Below are 20,557 nucleotides of genomic sequence, written 5' to 3' on the forward strand. Positions count from 1 at the left end.
CTGATTTCTAATTTAATTCCATTGTGGTCAGAAATCATACTTTAAATAATTTCAGTTTTTAAAAATTCAGTAAGACTTGTTTTGTGTCCTAGCCCATGGTCTATCCCAGAGAATGTTCCATGTGCAATTAAAAAGAATGTGTTTTCTGTTGTTGGATGGAGCATCCCATAATCCATAAATGGTTAAGTAAAGTTGGTTGATAATGTTGCTGAAGTCTTCTGTATTTTTTCTGATTCTCCATGTAGTTCTTTTTTCAGTTATTAAGAGTCAGCTATTGAAACCACAAAACAAAATTTCTGAATTGTTTATTTTTCTTTTCAGTTCTATTACTGTCGTTAGGTATGTTTAAATTTATAATGTTATATCTTTCTGATGCATTGAAATGTCCCTTTTTGTTTCTAGTAATTTTTTGTATCTTAAAGTCTGTTGTCTAATAATAGCCACTCCAGTTCTTATAGTTACTTTTTCATGGTCTTATTTTTTCCCATTCTTTTGCTTTCAACCTATTTATGAATTTGAATCTAAGATGTTTCTTTTGTAGACACCGTATCGTTGTGTCTTGTTTTTTAATCCAGTCTGACTATCTGCATGTGAATAGGATGTCCCAGTGCCTTGTTTGCCAGGTTGGAGGCTCAGCTCCCCATTGAGCCTCCATGACTTAATTTTAGTAGTAATAGGATAATGAAGTAATGTTTGTTTTTTTAAGCAAGTAAAAACTTGTTGAATCTCAACCTGTTTTAGGTTGCATTAACTGTAAATAAACTTACTGTGTTCATCAGAATTATGTCCCTCTTGATTAAATCATATTGTATGATTTAAGAAATTCTTAAGTGTCAAAATGAAAAAAAATGTTTTTAGTGGGCAAAATAGTTATTTCAAACAAGTCCATGTGTTTGTAAGAAATGAGCAAAGAATATGATATATATTGTTATTACCAATAGATTTATTTATAATGAGAGTTTACTTAGGATTTCCTTTTAAATTGAGAGACTTAAACAACTCGGTCCTGCTAAAGGTGAATTCAGTTATGTGATACAGCTCAGCTCATGTGTCCTCTGGCAGGTTTAGAAGTATGTACTTTGAAACCTCAAGCAAAGGTTACCTGACCAAGGAATTTTGTGCCGATATCATATGGGCCAACACCCTTTGTTTTTAGACTTCAGATAAGAGGATAGAGTGATATAGAAAGTTGGTGTATCCAGGGCTTACTGAATCATTTTCTCCCTTTTCATCACTATGAGTAAGTATGGACAAGTTGCTTTAATCTGCTAATGGAAGGAAGGAGCATTTTGTTTTCCCAATTAAGGGAGCAAGTACAGGAATGGGAGAAAAAATAGTTTATAAAGGTGGGCTCAGCAAGTCTTGGTGGCAGATTATTGATAAGGGTAGAAAATAAAAAAGATGGAGCAATCCTAAATTACTCACAAGTTTTTAGTCTTTATAACTGAAAGAATTATAATGCTATTAACAACAGGAAAGAAATGAGGGATTTGCGGGGTGGGGGGGGCAGTTGTGATATTTTAGTTGGTTTTGAATTATTGTTGTATTAATTTAGTTTGTAGCAGTTTCTGTGTTTTTAAAGATGCCAAAGCACGTTGCAACTTATTAAAAACAGCTTTATCAAGATATAATTTATATACCATAACATTTATTAATAGCTTATAATCAGCATATCATAAAAAGTCATTATGTTAGTGAATTTAGCATATTTACAATGATCAAACCATTACCATAATTATCACTACTGTATAATTTTAGAACATCTATATCACCCTAAAAAGAAACCTCATTCCCATTCCTACCTCCAGCCCTAGGCAACCACGAATCTCTTTTTCTGCTCCATATGCTTTTCTAGACATTTCATATAAATGGATTCTTAAGTGTCAGAATGCATTCACTGAACATAATGTTTTTGAGGCTTTTTTTTTTTTTTTTTTTTGACAGTGTTGCTCTGTTGCCCAGGCCGGACTGCAGTGGTGTGATTGACCTCGGCTCACTGCAACCTCCACCTCCCGGGTTCAAGTGATTCTTGTGCCTTAGCCTCCTGAGTATCTGGGATTATGGGCGCCCACCACCACACCCGGCAATTTTTTTGTATTTTTAGTAGAGATGGGGTTTGTATTTTTAGTAGAGATGTTGGCCAGGCTGGTCTTGAACTCCTGACCTCAGGTGATCCACCCACCTCGACCTCCCAAAGTGCTGGGATTACAGGCATGAGCCACTGCACCCAGCCCTGCTTTGCACTTTTTAAAAAGGAATTTTATAGCCAGCAGTAGGGGGACTATGTACTTAGTACATGTGAGCCATGTGGGTAAATTATGTAAAACCAGTAGGAAAAATATATATATTGAAAGAGTAGTGATAATGTCATAAAATTGTTTTATTATTGTTTATTATTCATCTATAGAGGTTTACCTTGCTAAACATTTGCTGACATAGGATATCAGTATGTAATATTTACCACAGTTTTTAAAGTGGAGTTGCTGAGGTAGAGATTTTTGTTAAGGAATCTTTGCAGTGTTTAAATTGGAAAGAGAATGAACCCCATTGATTTCATTTTGAATTGATAGTTATTCCATAAATTGAGATTTTATTTCACTATTTTTGTCAAATGAATTTGGATTGTCGACTAAAGAAATGGTCATCTACCCCCATTAGTTAGCCTTGATGATCTTGATCAAAACTAAATAATGCATGTGAGTGACAGACCTAAGTTATAGATGGGGAAAAGAGACAAGTGATGGAAAAGGTACTGTTGCCACTAAAAGTAGTTTGTCTATTGTAGTTCTGTAGATATGCATTTATTTAAATATTTACAGTGAAACAGCGCTTCATATTATTACACTAACTTGATTAATGTAAATGTGAAATTATTCCTTATTGAAATCTTTCACTAGATATACAGTATCAAAGCCTAATTTTGCTTCATAAATTCCGCTTAACGTGTCTTAATTTGAAAATCACCCTGGTTAGAAATCAATAACTATTTGCATTTTTCCTAAGGAGTCAGACTTGAAATAAATTAATAATAACTGACATAATCTGGATTAATCTGAGAAACATGATGTAGAAAATTTATGTACACGCCTCCGTATTTTCTGCTCAACTTTTCCCTTCTGTATACCTTCCCCATTAGCTTATAAAATACTGTCTCTTGGTTCTTTTCTGAAACTGAAGCAATTTAGTAATTGATTCACATTTAGTTAGAGTTTAAAGTATTGCTTTTCTCCAACACATTGTCATTTGAAAAGAGGACTACAAATTGGATACTGCTTAACTAAAAGGAATGAATCACTAATGGTAGATGTTTGTGTATGTGGTGGGAAGGGAAATAGGTGGAGAGCAAGGAATTTAGCTCCTCCTCCTGCTTCCTAGCTAGATTTAATAATATGGATATATTAAGGAATTAGTCAAGTACTGTTGAAAATAGAATAAACTGCTGGAAAGACAGGTGTTTTCTCATAGTCTTAATAAAATACCTACTTTAGGAATACCTCATTTGGGTTCACTTAGTATTTGAAATTTGGATTTATATTGATTGTTTTACTATAATTTCCTGTGCAGTAAGTAAATGTGGGTGATTTAAAATATACTCCATGATTTTTACTCCCTTCTCCCCTATTTAAATTGATCCAAAGGGATCCCTATTTTATATAACCTCATGCTTAATAAGGAATTTTCTGTTTTTTGTTGTCTTCTTCTAGGCTGTATTCATCACCAAAGAAAAAACTTACACCAATGCAGAAATCGGTTAGTCCATTAGTTTGGTGCAGGCAAGTTTTGGATTACCCAAGTCCTGATGTTGAGTGTGCTAAAAAATCTCTTATCCACAAACTTGATCAAACTATGTCAGGTATGTCTATAATTTTACTTGTAAATTCATCTCTTTGCTTTCTTTAGTCAAAAACCATACATGTTGAGCAGTGTGTTTTTAGGAAGCAATTCTTTGCTTGGAGCATTTTCAAATTTCATTGTTCATACGGTCATGAGAGTTTTCCCATATTCATATAACCCTGGCCTATCATTTACCTAATAGCTTTTAAAAAATCTTGTTTTATGTAGCCTCATCCTAAAGAATAATATCCATGAAATAATGAATTTCATATGATAAGCTTTTTTTTTTATACAAGTTATGTAACTATTAAAATATAAAATGTCTGGTGTTGTATAAAATCATCTCACATTCCACTCTTTGGGGAAACTGGTGTGGTAGAAAGATACAAGTGGAGAACTACAGAGACCTTGTTCTCACTCTAGCCCTTAATTGCTCTGTCACTGCATTATTTGATTCTGTGAGCTCGGTTGTCTCATAAGAATGATGAGCCTTGAAAGGTAATTTTAAGGGTTAAGTGTTATGTGAAAGAGCCTAGCATGTTTTCTGGCTAACAGTAAGTGCTGAGTAAATGTATTCATTTCCCTTGTTATGTAAAACTAGTTGGCATTTTAGGTTTAAACTGCTTTTATGCTCTTTTGTTTAATAGCATTTTCACAAAGCTGACAAAATGTGTTTGTGGCTATTTATGACATTTAATGTTGCATGCCAGTGTGGGCAGAAATGTAGGAAAAATATTGTTTATTTCTTCTTGTATTTCTCTCAGTCTGTTTTATGACTCTTACTGTTTTATGAAATAGATAGTAAAAGATGGATGCATGATTAGTTTTGTTTTTGTTTTTCTGCTTTATATTTACTTGGCAGCCATGTACTTAAAATTACTTATTTTGGTTTTATTATAGAAAACAATATGTGCCTTGTGGTTAGACTTTAAGCTGAAAATGGTCACAAGAAGCAGAGGGGACAGTTAAAGTGGCATACATAAAATGAAGTTTATTTGGCTATAAGGGGTAGTGATTATTACATGCAAATAACTTATGGGATGTTATTACAGAGGTTCTGAATCTGGGTCAGTTTTGACACTAAAGTATTACTTTTCCTCTATGAAAATAAGCTGTTTTGTTTTTGTTTTTGTTTTTTGTTTGTTTTTTGTTTTTTTGATACGGAGTTTCGCTCTGTTGCCCAGGCTGGAGTGCAGTGGTGTGATCTTGCTTCATCACAGCCTCAGCCTCCTGAGTAGCTGGGACTAAGGTGCCCACCACCACTCCTGGCTAATTTTTGTATTTTTTGTAGAGATGGGATTTTGCTGTGTTAGCCAGGCTGGTCTCCAACTCCCGACCTCAGGTGATCTGCCTGCCTCGGCCTCCCAGTCTGCTGGGATTACAGGTGTGAGCCACCGTGCCTGGCGAAAGAAGCACTTTTGATAAAACAATAGCCTTTATGTGATTTTTTTTAAATGTTTAGTATGACTGTCAGCTTGTTTGTTTGAATTGTACCCTGGAGCTTGATTTAAGTTATATTCATAAGAGATTATTCGAAATAATGTAGACAAGCTAGTAGACCATTTTAAATAACTTAACATTTTCTGACCAAATTCTGGCATTAATGTACTACTTAATGCCACAGAACTTTAAGTATGGAAATTTTCTGACTATGTATTGAGAATATTCCTACAGAAGGAGCATGATTGAAAGAAAAAAGAATATTCCTAGAGGGCTAGGTGCAGTGGCTCACACCCATAATGCCAGCACTTTGGGAGGATCACTTGAGCCCAGGAGTTCAGAACTAGCCTAGGCAACATAGTGAGACCCCGCCTCTACAAAAAATAAAGAAAAAAAGATAGCCAGGCGTGGTTGTGCGCCTGTGGTCCCAGCTACTTGGGAGACTGGGGCAGGAGGATCCCTTGAGCCCAGGAAGTTCTTGCAGTGAGCTGTGTTTGCACCACCGCACTATGGCTTGGGTGACAGAGCAAGACCCTGTTGCCAAAAAAAAAAAAAAAAATTTTTTTTATGTATTCTGGAAACTGTTTTCAGTACCCCACCTTAGAAATAATATAATTTACAATTTAATTAGGAATTTTCATCATTCAACAGTATGTATTGAGAATCTGCTATAATAGGCATTGTTCTCAACACTGAAATTATGGCAGTGAATATAATAGACCAAAAAATGACTGACTTCTTGGAGCTTATATTCTTATAAGAGGAGTCAGACAGTAAACAAATAAATAAAACTCTGGCAAACTTTTCTGCAAAAGCCGGATAATAAACAATTTTAGTCTTTTTTGCCTGTAAGATCTCTGTTGCAGTTACTCAGCTTTGCTCTTGTAGCATGCAAGCAGCCATAGAATATACATCAATGAGTGAGCATGGCTGTGTTCCAGTAAAACTACTTACAGAAACAGGTGGTGGACTAGATTTGGCCTGAAGGCTATTTTACCAACCCCTGGTTTAAAACGTCCTAAGGAGTACGAATTATTAGCAATTGGTGACTAGCACTTTGGACTTGAGGGATAAAAGCAAAGCTGCTGCACCTCAGAAATAGCAATTTTGAGTGAGTGGCTTTTTGCTTTATTGTAAGGAGGATATTAGGAGTGTGTAAGAGAGGCAGTTACTCTTGAACCATAACTAGATGTAATTAAGTACTGCATCTGTTTAACATGGTTTAAATTTTATAGCTGTATTCATAGAACAATAGCTACAGCTATAAATACAATGTCTATTTGAAATATATATGTTTAAAATTTTTTAAGGAAAAAAAATTGGCTTTTACAAGTTTGAACTTTGTAATTGTAAGTCCCCCATTTCCCAAGGAGATTTTTTGTTTTTTTTAAATGCACTGTTTTGGTAAGGCAGAACTTCCTAGGAACTTAAGTACTATATTGCAACAGAACAGTTTCTACTCCTTCACACTCAGGTTCTCTGCAGTGCACTATCACTCTTTCCTAAAATTTTCTTCACTTGTTTCTTTTGATAGTGTATTGTCTTTTTAACCCTCATTTACCCTCCCTGCTCTTTTCTTTTCAGTCTTCATTGAAGGTTCTTCCTTTTCCGCCCATATTTTAAAAATTGTCATAAAACTATATAATACAAAATTATCCATTTTCACCCTTTAAAATGTACAGTTCTGTGGCATTAAGTACATTCACATTACTGTGCAACTGTCACTATCATATCCAGATGAACAGAACTTTTAATCATCCTATACTAAACTTTTTCATCATCCCATATTGAAATTCTGTACCCAGGTTAACAAATAACTTCCCAATCCCTTTGCTTCCTCTCTGCCTGTCTTTTAAGTTTAGGTTGCCCCGGGTCTCTCTTTTGCCTCATGTATATCCCTGTATTGGTGTTTGCATCTGTTTATATCGTGTCTAGTATCACCTCTATTGAATCACATTCATTCGTGCATATATTCCAATAATTTTTAATGCAAACCTGTTAAGTATCAGGCTTTGGGAAAAGGGTGGAGGTGGGGTGCTTTATAAAGAAAAATGAACATTGTACTGGCACTTAATGGAGTTTTATCATCTAGTAGGGGAAACATACCACAAATAATCTTTTCAGTGATATATATATATAATAAAGGAATAAAGGTATAGTGCTTTGAGAAATAGGAATTTTCCCTTAGGAAATGATGTTTGACCTGAAACCTTAAGATTCAGAACAATTTAAGTGTGCTAAGAAAGAGATGGGGCCGGGCGCGGTGGCTTACACATGTAATCCCAACACTTTGGGAAGCCAGGGTGGGTGGATCACCTGAGGTTGGGAGTTCAAGATCAGCCTGACCAACATGGAGAAACCCTGTCTCTACTAAAAATACAAAATTAACCAGGTGTGGTGGTGCATGCCTGTAATTCCAGCTACTCGGGAGGCTGAGGCAGGAGAATCGCTTGAATCCAGGAGGTGGAGGTTGTGGTGAGCCAAGATTGCGCCATTGCACTCCAGCCTGGGCAACAAGAGTAAAACTCCGTCTCAAAAAAAAAGAGATGGAGTAGAGCATTCCAGATAAAAAGAAAGTCATGTGCAAAGGTTCCATGTGGGATGAAGCATGACATATATGAGGAAGTCGCTGGAGAAGAGTAAGGAAGGGAGAGATGTGAGATAAGGCCAGAAAGATACGTAGGAGCCAGACTCTGTAAAGCCTTATAAGCCATGTTAAAGATTGTGGACATTATTCTTTTTCTTTTTTTGGAGACAGAGTCTTGTTCTGTTGCCCAGGCTGGAGTGCAGTGGTGCAATCTTGGCTCACTGCAACCTCTGCCTCCTGGGTTCAAGTGATTCTCCTGCCTCAGCCTCCTGAGTAGCTGAGATTACAGGTGCCTGCCACCACACCCAGCTAATTTTTTTATTTTGTTATTTTTTATTTTTAGTAGCGACGAGGTTTCATGATGTTGGCCAGGCTGGTTTCGAACTCCTGAGCTCAAGTGATCCACCTGCCTTGGCCTCCCAATGTGCTAGGATTACAGGTATGAGCCACTGCACCGGGTACCCAGCCAATTGTGGACTTTGAGAGCACTAGAAAAATATTGAAGCGTTTTCTACAAGGGTGTAGTGTATGTGGACAGGAAGGACGCCATCAATTTTATTTTGGAAAGGTTATTCTAGTATGGAAAGTAGGTTGGAGAGGGGCAAGAGTGAATGTAGGATACTTTTGAGGAGGATTGATAATGATAGACCGTGTGTGCTGAATAGAAAGCATAGTAGTAAAGGTGAAAGGATATGGTAATAAAAAGGGAATGAACCAAATATGAGGAAATGGTGGACAAGAATATCAGTAGTGATTTCTAAGTTGCCAGCTTCTGCGACAAGATGAATATTGGGATCATTCTGGAAGAGAGACCTTTGGAAGAGAATTAGATGTTAGTGCAAAGATCATGAATTGATCTGATATGTTAACTTAGATACATTTGCCATACCCAAGGGGAGAGACATTAAATGGGTGATGTATATAGGTCTGAAACTCAGAGGAAAACTTAAGATTAGAAATATAAATAATGAGGAGTGTTTAGTGTAGAGATAATAATTGATGTTGTATGATTGAGATTCCTTAGGAGAAAGAATATGGCATAGAGTGAGAAGATAAAAAGGCTCAGAACTTTGAATGCTAGTGATTAATAACTAAGTAAAAGAGAATAAACTCCAGAGGAGATGGAGGAGGAGGAAAAAGATAGAATTTAGCAACTGTATTTCTGTACAGGTTGATAGTTCCAAGATCATGCCACATACCTCATACTAAATATATATAAAATATTGTTTTGTCTTGCGTCTTGTCTCATGGTGAATATGTACAAAACTACATGGTCCAAATTACTGCACTGTCTTAACAGAAAACATATGTTCCTCCTCCCCAAAACCACTCTTCTACCAGTAGGCAAACCAGACATTTCATTCCACTGATTTCTTTTCTTTAGCAATCCTTTCCAGTTTTTAGTATCTATCCTTTTGTTCTTTTTTTCCTTTTTTCTAGTCACCATGTACCACCTAGTTCAGTCTAACTTATTTAACATCAAGATTTCCGTCATTTTTTTTCCTTAACACTGATCGGATCATATCGCGCTTGATAAAATCACTGATAGTTTTGTCACTGCTACTAAATAGGTTTAGAAGCCTACTACATAGGTTTCAGACTTCTGAGGGTCTGGGTAAAGCACATACTTTCCATACTTTCAGCATCAAATCAAGTTACTGCTCATCGTCTCAAGACTGCTTCAGTGCATTTCCTTCCAAAAAGCCTTACCCAGTTTCTCTCAGTTGTAATGAATTATCCTAACTCTTCCTTTCCATTGCCCTTTGGACCTTTATGATAGTACTCATTTCATTTTGCCTTGCAATTTTTGTTGTCTCTGCCTGTGCTACTTGGCTGCAAGCCTCTTAAGAGAGAGCACCATATCATATTTATTGTATATATTCTACAAAGTGCTCTTACCAGTGCTCATAAATATTGAATAAGCTGTGGATGTTAAAATATGAAGGAAGGGGCTGGGCACGGTGACTCACGCCTGTAATCCTAGCACTTTGGGAGGCCAAGGCAGGCGGATCACCTGAGCTTAGAATTTCGAGACCAGCCTGGATGGCAAAACCTTGTCTCTACTAAAAATACAAAAAATTATCCAGGCATGGTGGCACATGCCTGTAATCCCAGCTCTTTGGGAGGCTGAGGCCCAAGAATCGCTTAAGCCTAAGAGGCAGAAGTTATAGTGAGCTGAAATCATGCCACTGCGCTCCAGCCTGAGTGACAGCGAAATTTGTCTCAAAAAAAAAAAAAGATTGAAGGAAGAAATAGTATTTTAAGTGTTAATTTTTTAAATATGTGCATTTGATATCTTAGTCCTACTGTTCTACTATTTATTTAATTGTATATGCATAGCACAGTTTTTTTTTTCTTTTTTTGACAGAACTAGTCAGGTTGGCTTTTTTTTTTTTTTAAGGATTTCCCATGTCTTGACCTTAAACTGGCTTCATAATAGTCGGTATTGCTTTAAAAAAGAAAATCCAAACTTTGCAAAGGCTATTTAAACAACTTATGTCTTAGCTTTTTAAAAAAGTCATAGGTTGAGTGCAGTGTCTCACCTCTGTAATCCTAGCACTTCGGGAGGCCAAGATGGGAGGATCACTTGAGGCCAGGAGTTTGAGACCAGTCTGGGCAACATGGTAAGATCACATCTCTCCAAAAAATATATATATATTTCTTCAAGACGAGTCTCACTCTGTCGCCCAGGCTGTAGTGCAGTGGCACGATCTCTGCTCACTGCAACCTCTGCCTGCTCACTGCAACCTCTGCCTCCCGAGTTCAAGTGGATTTTCCTGCCTCAGCCTCCCAAGTAGCATGCACCACCATGCCTGGCTAATTTTTGTATTTATTTTATTTTTTTTTAAGTAGAGACAGGGTTTCACATTTTGGCCAGGCTGGTCTCAAACTCCTGACCTCGAGTAATCCACCCACCTCAGCCTCCCAAAGTGCTGGGATTACAGGCGTGAGCCACCATGCCTGGCCCAAAGAATATTTTTTAAAATAAAAGTAATACATTTGTTACAGAAAATGAGAAAACATAAGTATGTTTTATATTCCATTTATTTTAAAGGTCACTCAGGATTGATACAGCAAGTATCAAAGAATAAACTTTCCAACATGGTTGAAGTGAATTAAGTGGCCAATAATCTGTTTAGGAGTTACTTTTCCTGCATTATTTTTGTTGTTTGGTGTGGCTACGGTTTTATTTGCATACACAATTTAAGATAATAGAAACAATTTGTTGGGATTATTGTATTTTTCTCCCACTACCATAAGAATATTTCTTCATTTAAATTGAGATAGATAATGATTTAATTTTCTAATAGGAAAACTTTAGAAATGAAATGTTAACTTTTTCTCAGTTATTAAATTTGATTTTCCCCTTCTCATTAATGCAGCTCTCAAGAGGCAGAATTTATATAATAATCCTTTCAACTCTATGAGTTATACAAGTCCTTACAGTCCAAATGCCAGTAGCCCATACAGCAGTGGCTTCAATTCTCCATCCTCAACACCAGTGCGACCTCCTATAGTCAAACAGCTTATACTTCCTGGAAATTCAGGTAAGGAGAAAATGATATGGAGCTATTAAGGACTGTTTTTTAGCTTACTGCACTGTATCAGAAAATAACATTCATCTGTAGTTCAAGTTCATTTTACTTATGAAACTTTTAACTGGTTAAAGAAAATATCATTGAGGAGCAACTTAGCACCAGGTACTATATCAGGCACACATAAGCCAGTGTGTAAAATACATAAAATTTTTTTTAGCATGTACCTAAAAGTTTTTGAGTCTGGCTTAATTAAATGGGTTACAAACATGATTCTTTTAATCAATAGATCCTTATTGAACAGCCTACTTGGTTGTAAAAACTCCAGAGTTAAAACCTCTTTATAGGAATTTTAATAAATTTTGATACTGCAGCTAAATAATAGTATGAGGTTAGGGGTGAATGTACCAAAAGAGTGAGAGGGGCAGTGAATGATGTGAGAAGGCCAGATTTCTATAAACCAGGGAAAGAATGTTCTGCTCTGGTTCTTTGTGTGAGACTGTTAGTGTGTAGCCTACGCTTCACGAATTCACCCATTCATTTACTCTTATTGTCCCTAAAGCTGTTTTCATGGCTGATTATTATAACTTCCTTAAAAATTAAGGTTAACCACCTCAAATTTTGACCTCTGCACTCCCTAGTCCAATGATCCTGCTCTTTGCTTAGTATATAGGTTGTTACTTGCTACTTACTTCACCTACGATGATACCATGTTAAAAAATTTAAGCTGCAATATTTGTTTAAAATAGGTAATTTTGTTCAGGCATTATTTGAGCCTGACCTTGTAGTACTTTTAATATCATGTGCACTCTGCTCTTCTTTCATTGATAGTATAAAGATTAATTATTTTGTACTCTTCTTGCTCTCCTTACATGCTTTTCATGTTGGAGCTGAATGTTATGGTGAAGAATAATGGAAAACAAGTGTTTCAGATAAATCTGTAATAGAAATATTAGTGGCAGTGTTGGGCTTTTATTATTTAGTAAAAGTTGGTGATCTGATGAAAATATTTCATTAGAAACAAGTTAGACTTTTTTTGGATGTGTGTATTCTTTATCCCTCTGGTCTGTTTTCTGTCTTGGTTTAGAATGATAAAGTACTTTTAAAATCTAGTCTTTTTTTTTTTCATCACATCTTTCGTGCTTCACTACTAAACTTCAGAGAAATCCTTAGATCCCCATTACTAATTTGGCAAAGAAGTTTTATAAACATGGCATAATGTAGGAGAAACAAGCCTCATGGTCTTTGTTCCTAAAATCTCTAAGGAATCTAATTTTATTCAAATTATAGTTTTCTCATTTAGAAAAATGAGGGAAAAGATGATGGTGTTTGTTAATAACTGTGAATTCGAGTGAAGAAAACACTACATCATAAACTTAACTATTTATAGAGCAGTTTCATTGGCTATCTTGTGCAAGTTGAAATCCTTAACATATAGTTATTGAACACCAATGACTTGCCAGGCACTGTGTTGAAAGCTGAATTGTTACATAAGAGAATAGATAAGTTATACTTAGATGAAAATATGTTTATGCCATAGCATATAAAGGAGTCTCAGTAGCCCTCATTTTTCTTAATGAAGTCAATTTCTAATTTCAGGGAATTTTTTAAGCAGAAAAGGCAGAACAAGAATGAATTAAAAGATATAATATCAAGTTAGTTACAGTAGGCATTTATTCAATAGTTGCTTTACCAAAGTTTGAATTTTTTTCTTTTTTTTAAGGTAACTTGAAAAGCTCAGACAGAAATCCTCCACTCAGTCCTCAGTCCTCTATAGATAGTGAGTTAAGTGCTTCAGAATTAGATGAAGATTCAATTGGATCCAATTATAAGCTAAATGATGTAACCGATGTACAGATTCTAGCCCGGATGCAGGAAGAAAGTAAGTATTCTAATTTTTAAGAGTTGAGGTTTTTTACTATTGCATAATTTTGTTGTGTATTGAATATGTCTTAAAGTGTTGTGAGGATAGTAATGTAGTGAAAGTAGAAATGTTGCAGTAGACATTTCAGAGGCTTAGTCAACATATGTACATGTTTATTCATCAACGTGTTTTCAGAGTCCATTTTTTCATAGAGCAGTTATACTGTGTGAGGGACAAAGAATAGTATTTATGCTGCTCTGCTTCTATGACTGGTTTTCATACCCTGCATGTTACTCTACACTGGCACTTACTCTTGTAATTGTTATCTATTACCCTTTGTGTTTTTAGTGTAAACCAGCATTTCTCAATTTTTTTCTTTTTAGTTGCTCCCCTAAGGAGCCTTGTTAAAAACTCTTTTTTCCTTTTCACCCACACTCCCCATGAAATCTTAATACCACAAGATATACCAAGTATTATGAGAGCAGTATACAATTATGACATCTAGGAATTTTTTCACACCCCAAGAACCAGTTTTTGCCTTCTTGGGAGTAAATATCTCCTCACTTGAGAATACATGGTGTAAACTATAAAAAAGACCTTTAGGAGAACATGGAATTGTGACATTAAATTAAATGAAGCATGCGATGGTGCTTTGCAGAGTGAACCATGAAAACTTTTTAGGTCACAGATACCTTTGCAAATCCTATAAAATTATAACTCCTTTTATCACCAAAATGTACATATGCACAAAATTTTAATACTTTTAAAGGGTTCATGGCTGCTTGCCCTGGTACTCATCTGAAGGTAGTTATTCTTGCCAATGCATTTCATTAGAAGATGCCATCTGCATAACTATGAAGTAAGAAACCTCTCTGAAGTAATTTCTTTAACCTTTACAGTGAAAAGAATCCTTGAAATACATATTTTGACAAGTCTTGACAGTTGGCTGAGCGTAATGGAGCCTTGCTACGGTTTAGTTCAAAAACGTTCTGTTGTCCATATATATAATAGGTTCTCTTTAAATATGTGGTAAGCTTTATCAAGCTGTAGCATTTATTAAGAAACTAAAGTGTTTCTTATTCTGCTGATTCACTTCCCATTTCCATACAGCTACCCCTAGGAAGATAGAAGGACTTAGTGCTTGCTTTATTTAGCCCTACAACCTAATAGCAGAGTACTCTTTTCTTCTGTAATTTTAATTAACTCCTCACTGAGACGGTATTTTCAGCTGGTTTTCAGCTGGTTAGTCGGCTGTTATTTGTTGTGAATGTGAACAACAAACAACAAGAATGCTCGACTAATAAAGAGTTTAAGCATTTATTTGAACCCTGGCATTTTAGATCCTAGTATTTTGTTAGAAGCTCAACCAGCTCTTTGCTTTGGTTTTGTATTGTGTTTTGGTAACAATAGAAATTTTAGTCTCTAATAATTTTTTCTAAACCATCCACATGCATGAATATTTATTTTCCTGGTGAATAAAATAGTAATAAAATATATGTGATACTTCTTGAAAACTACAGCTTTTTTTTTTTTTCTTAGAGATGATTATCCTTTTTACAGCATTGTCTTTTGTAATGATCAGAAATGTAGAATTACAGATTTGGGCAGTTGCCTGGTCAAGGTCCGTCATTTTTAGATGACAAATGCAAGATCCTATAGTGCTTGTGATTTCCTTAGGATCCCCTTGTTAGGAGAGCCTACATCGGGAAGTGGGTTTTTCTTTGCTAACAGTGCTGTTTTCATTGGTCTGTTGTCTTTTGTTAGGTGACTTTAGTGCCATGTTGGCTATAACTAGACACTAAGTAACTTGTTGGTTACTATTTTGGTTCCCAAACTGACTGAAGGGCTGAGTGGACTCTAGGAATTTGTAGTTTTGAAGATACCCTAGGGTGATTCTCATCCACTAGTTTGATGAACCATGTTGATAGCACTTTCTGTGTGTGAATACATGACTTAAGGATTTGAATACCACTTTATAACAGATCTTTTTGACTGGAGTTCTAATAGTTAGCAGGATGTGCTCAGAATATTACCTAAATTTTATACGTTTGCATTGGAGTTTGTTTCTTCATTGACTATGTTACGTATCAACTTTTTTTCTGTTGTTCTAGAAGCATCTGTACTATTTGAAGGGCTCCCAAGGTTGCTTGGGTGTTTTCGAAGGTATCAAGCTATATAAGAGAATTCTTTGAAAATTCTTACTTGTAGACTTAGAATTTAAGCTTGAAAACAAACTTAAAACAATAAAAATGGAAGTCTCTTGGGCAGTGAAGCAATCAAGATTTTGTTTGTGCCCAAGTACTGGATTCCTATAAGTGGGCTAGAAGTTTCTTTGGTACTTTATCATCTTCATGAGTAAGATTATTTTAGTAATTAAGTATCCAAGTAGTTTTATTTACTCACATACTCTTTTTCCACTGATTGGATGGTAATTGTTTCCCCCTCGATAATAGTCTCAAATTTGGATTACTATCTTTAGGGGTAGAAATATTTTTAAATTTATGATTCTACCATGTGAGACAGATTTCAGCTTTAAGAAGAAATCTGGAAATTGGGCATTGGTTTATGGGATTTCATTCAATTTAAAAATAACCTTCAGATGTGATTTATTTCTCCTTATATGGGCATATAAGCCTATATAAGTCTAAAAGCAGAAAGGGAATTTTCTTTTACACTTAACACCCTCTTTGAATTTCTTAGTGATAACCTTTTACTTTAAATTTTAAAAATATTTAAATGTTTAAAAATATAATTTAAATAACATTCATTGTTGCCAGGTCTCCGGCAAGAATATGCAGCCACCACGTCTCGGCGCAGTTCTGGTTCATCTTGCAATTCTACAAGACGGGGTACTTTTAGTGATCAGGAACTTGATGCACAAAGTTTAGATGATGAAGATGACAATATGCATCATGCAGTATACCCTGCTGTTAACAGGTTTTCACCATCACCACGCAATTCACCTCGACCATCACCCAAGCAGTCACCCAGAAATTCACCTCGTTCACGATCTCCTGCTCGGGGAATAGAATATAGTAGAGTGTCCCCACAGCCTATGATTAGCCGCTTACAGCAACCTCGCCTTTCACTTCAAGGCCATCCCACAGATTTACAGACAAGCAATGTTAAAAATGAAGGTAAAACAGCAGATTTTACTGATAATTAGGCAGTTTCTGCTAGCCTGTGCAACATGGCAAGACTCCATCTCTAGGAAAAACTTTTCAAAAGTAGCTGGGCATGGTGGTGCACATCTGTAGTCCTAGTGAATTAGGAGGCTGAGGCTGGAGGATTGGTTGAGCCCAGGAGTTCAAAGCTACAGTGAGTGATGATCACACCATTACACTCCAGTCTGGGCAACAGAGTGATACCCTGTTTTCAAAAAAAAAGTTTCTAGATTAAAAAAAAAAGTCTCCTTTATATTTCACTATGAAAGTAATACAATTTTGCCAAGTTTTGTATTCCAGTTAAGTGAATCAAGAGTTTAGTCAGGTTTACTATTTTATTAATAGTGATTCATTACAAAGATAAAAGAGAAAGTGAATTTCATTCTACTTGGTTGTTTTTGCTTCATTGTTTTATGAAGTTTACCTGTATTTAGATTTTGATTTAAATATATAATTTGTGGTTATCTTTAAGGGTTCTCATATTCTACCCACTTACGGATCCTAGATTGAGTTGTTTGTTTTTTTAATAAGACAAGTCCTTCCTGTTTTCTTATATAAAATAAACAGAATGTTTGATAAACAATTTGATTTCTGAATGCTAGTTAATATTTTAATTTTCTCCATCTGAAAGAATATGATTTTTTTTTAAATTAAAATTCTGTTGCAGAAAAACTAAGACGCAGTCTTCCAAACCTGTCTCGAACATCTAATACACAAGTTGACTCAGTGAAAAGCAGCAGAAGTGACTCAAATTTTCAAGTGCCAAATGGAGGAATACCTCGCATGCAACCTCAGGCTTCAGCCAGTAAGTATCCTTCTTATGCTTTCTTGTATCAATTAAAGAGAAATGAAAATTTTAGATACTTGTTTTGTGCTGAAAAACTGTTTTAAGCCATAGCTGTAGTAAAATTTAGTGTTTATTGGTTGCTGGATGATAATCAAAGTTATATTACAGTTTTAAATTTTCTGTGTAGGATACTTGATTCTGCCAGTACATCTGTCTATACAAAACTCTGGTCTCTCCAGAATTTTTAAAATAAGCAAAGTGTAACTATTAAAGTAGGTGTAGCTTTTGCTTATAGATATTAGAATTAGAAATAATAACCAGTATAGCGTCCAAAAATGTATGTCCCTTAGTATGTAAATTTTCTTTAATAACCTCCACTTTAAAAATACCTAGAAGTTTATTTGGTTATTACATAATTTTAGAGTCATACTCAAAATATTATCAATTCATTGTTCAAACCTGCAGTATATTAAATCTATTATCAAAGTTGGATTGTTGAAGTTCTTTTCTTACCAAAACAAAAGTATACCAGGAGAACTCTTGGATGATCAGAAAATAAAATTTTCTGCATCTGTTGAGGTAAAATTTCTGGTTTTGATTTAATTTTCTGTGTCTGTTAAGGCTATTTTAATGAAGAAATACAATGTTGAATCAATATGTATGCCAAATTAATTCATAATCCTAATCCTACTTATAACATAGATTAAAATTTGAGATAAATTGCCAGAAATCATCACTTTTTAAGAATTGATCAGGACTTATCTATTTAAATTATCTTTCAGAAAACAAATTCTTAGAGTTAAAACTAAACTCTTAGAGAAGGTGAATTTTAGAACTATAGTAGAAACAACACATGTAGATTATAATTTTTAATAAGTTTTGGTCATTGGATGGATACTAACCCATGAATGTGACAGTATTTTTATTCAGCTATTATTTGTAATAAATACTTAAGTTTTTATTTTGTGGCAAGTAGTATGTTAAATGAATACAGGCATTTCTACTATAGCACAAAATATACATTCCTTGAAAACCTCACATTCTGCAGTATTACACAATACAAATGATGGGATGATGATGAGTGGAGGGAATAGTCCTGGAATAGACCACTGAAAACCCAAGCAACTTTCTTAGAAAACATTAATAAAAACAGTAACTATACTAGCACAGTTAAATTCATGTTAAATCTTTATTAAATACTCCAGGAGATATAGAACTTCATTTTTAAAGAAAGATTTGAAGGTAATGTGATGGAAAGGAAAGGTTAAGACTGTTGAATTAAGGAAACGTGTGCAACATAGACAAAGATCAGAGAGAATCATACAGTAAGAACATATAGGACAAAATAGCCAAACTGAGCCAAGAAGTAGTGATGTGGGAGTAAATGGGCATTGTGTACGTTAATGTACAAGTTGATTTTAAAGGAATGGAACACTTTCAGTAAATTACTTTTTAACTAGGATAGATTTGAGCATGTAGTCAAAACAGTTTTAAATAAATGATTACAGTTATTTTTATGATTTTATAAATGCTCAGTATTATCCCATGTGTTTCACAGCTCACATCAGTCCCGTGAGCTGTGAGACACAAAGGATGCATATTCACTTCAGTCCTTGTAGGGACACAAGGGATGCTTATTCACTCAGGTCCTTATAGGTACACAATAGATGCATATTCTCCTAGATCCTTGTGGCATATTACTATCAGTGGTTGAAGTGAAAGCTGTGTTATGTTCTTTCATTTTCTCAAGGCTATGAAGAAGTGATACAAACAAGAGTTGACTGTTTGCTTATAACTTGTTAATTAAACAATTGAAAATGTGAAGGTATTTAACCCTTTTTTCATTTTCATCTTTTTTTTTCTTTTTTCTTTTTTTTTTTATTGAGACAGTCTCACTCTGTCACCAGGCTGGAGTGCAGTGGCACAGTCATGGCCCACTGCAGCCTCACCTTCCTGGGCTCAAGTGATCCTACCTCAGCCTCCTGAGTAGCTGGGACCACAGGCGTGCACCACCATGCCCAGCTAATTTAATTTCTTTGCACTTTTCCTTCGCCCTGTTGTGTTTAGCTGACTTCATATACTTCATGTTAAGCTGTTGTTACTTGGTGGCTCAAAAATCAACAGTCTAGCAGGAGTTTGAGACCAGCCTGAGCTGGTCTCTAAAAAATCATTTTTTTAAATTAGCTAGGCATGGTGGTCACATGCCTATAGTCCCAGCTACTTAAGAGGCCGAGGTGGTAGGATTGCGTGAGCCCGGGAGTTTGAAGCTGTTGTGAGCCATGATCATGTTCCTGCACTCTAGTCTATTGAAAAAAAAAAACAACAAAACAAGCTAGGAAAAAAACTATATTTGAATCAAAATGACTTCTGTGATATATTGACAAATTTTCCTTGTGTACCGGGTGCATATATTACTTATATAACAGAAATTTTTATTATACTGTATTTAGATGCATAATCTTATTTAATCGTTAGAACAATTCTGTGAAGGAGGTATGATTATTACCATGTTTTACAGATTAGAAATTGAAGCTTTGAATGGCCAAATAAACTGTCTCTGATTATATAGCTTACAAGTGGCAAGTTAGAATTTAAACCCATGTTGATTCACCTTGAGCATTGGATCTCACTAGGTGAGAGTCTAGATTCACCTAGTGAGATTTGTCACATCTGTGGTTTAGACCATGATATAAAAATTATCCAGAAATATAATTTCCATTTTTCCTGAGATTTAAAATTCTAACATTTAAAGTACTGTAGAAAATTGTTACCCAGAGATTTGTAAACCACATTTATTCAGCTAGATATATGCTAAAACCTGTTTTTGTAGCAAATTACATTTTAAGCTTAGTACTCCAAGTCTTATATGATATTGTGAACTGTGTAATTGACAGTGCGATTATAATACTCACTGTGGTACTAATAAATAGCATAGAAAACAGGAATTCACAAAACACTTGAAAGGAAGGATAGAATTTGAGCTTTATCTTCAAAATGGTGAGTGATACAGATTAACTTAATTTGACACTTGAGAATATCCTGTTTCTGGCTTCTTTTTTCCCCTGACACATTTGGCTGATGCAAAAAAACACCCACAATGTTAATGTAACAGGAAAGAAAAATAGTAAATCATGAAGGTTAAATAATAAAACTTACGTACATTATAAGCCATGCTTTTATAGCATATGAACAGATGATCCAAAACAATGTTTGTACTTGGCTTTCAAAGATGCTGTCATGTTTAGTTTGAATTGTTACATTGTGAATTTCTCAAAACTTTACATGATAAATGTCCAAATGGTAACCCGGATACTTGCTTTTTTTTTTTTTTTTTTTTTTTTTTTT

The 20,557-nt window shown here is 35.1% G+C and overlaps 1 protein-coding gene across 1 annotated transcript in view; it reads left to right on the top strand.

Moving 5' to 3' along the window:
• SLAIN2 (SLAIN family member 2) overlaps window positions 1-20,557 on the top strand; it is a 75,275-nt gene that overhangs the window by 22,696 nt on the left and 32,022 nt on the right. The window contains exons 2-6 of the mRNA XM_017864183.1: window positions 3,705-3,853; window positions 11,245-11,409; window positions 13,121-13,279; window positions 16,039-16,398; window positions 17,093-17,230. Of these exons, the coding sequence (XP_017719672.1) occupies window positions 3,705-3,853; window positions 11,245-11,409; window positions 13,121-13,279; window positions 16,039-16,398; window positions 17,093-17,230 (971 nt within the window). The remainder of the gene's footprint in view (window positions 1-3,704; window positions 3,854-11,244; window positions 11,410-13,120; window positions 13,280-16,038; window positions 16,399-17,092; window positions 17,231-20,557) is intronic.

Source organism: Rhinopithecus bieti, unplaced genomic scaffold (genome assembly GCF_001698545.2).
Source record: "Rhinopithecus bieti isolate Rb0 unplaced genomic scaffold, ASM169854v2 scaffold_76119, whole genome shotgun sequence".
Lineage (NCBI taxonomy): Eukaryota > Metazoa > Chordata > Mammalia > Primates > Cercopithecidae > Rhinopithecus > Rhinopithecus bieti.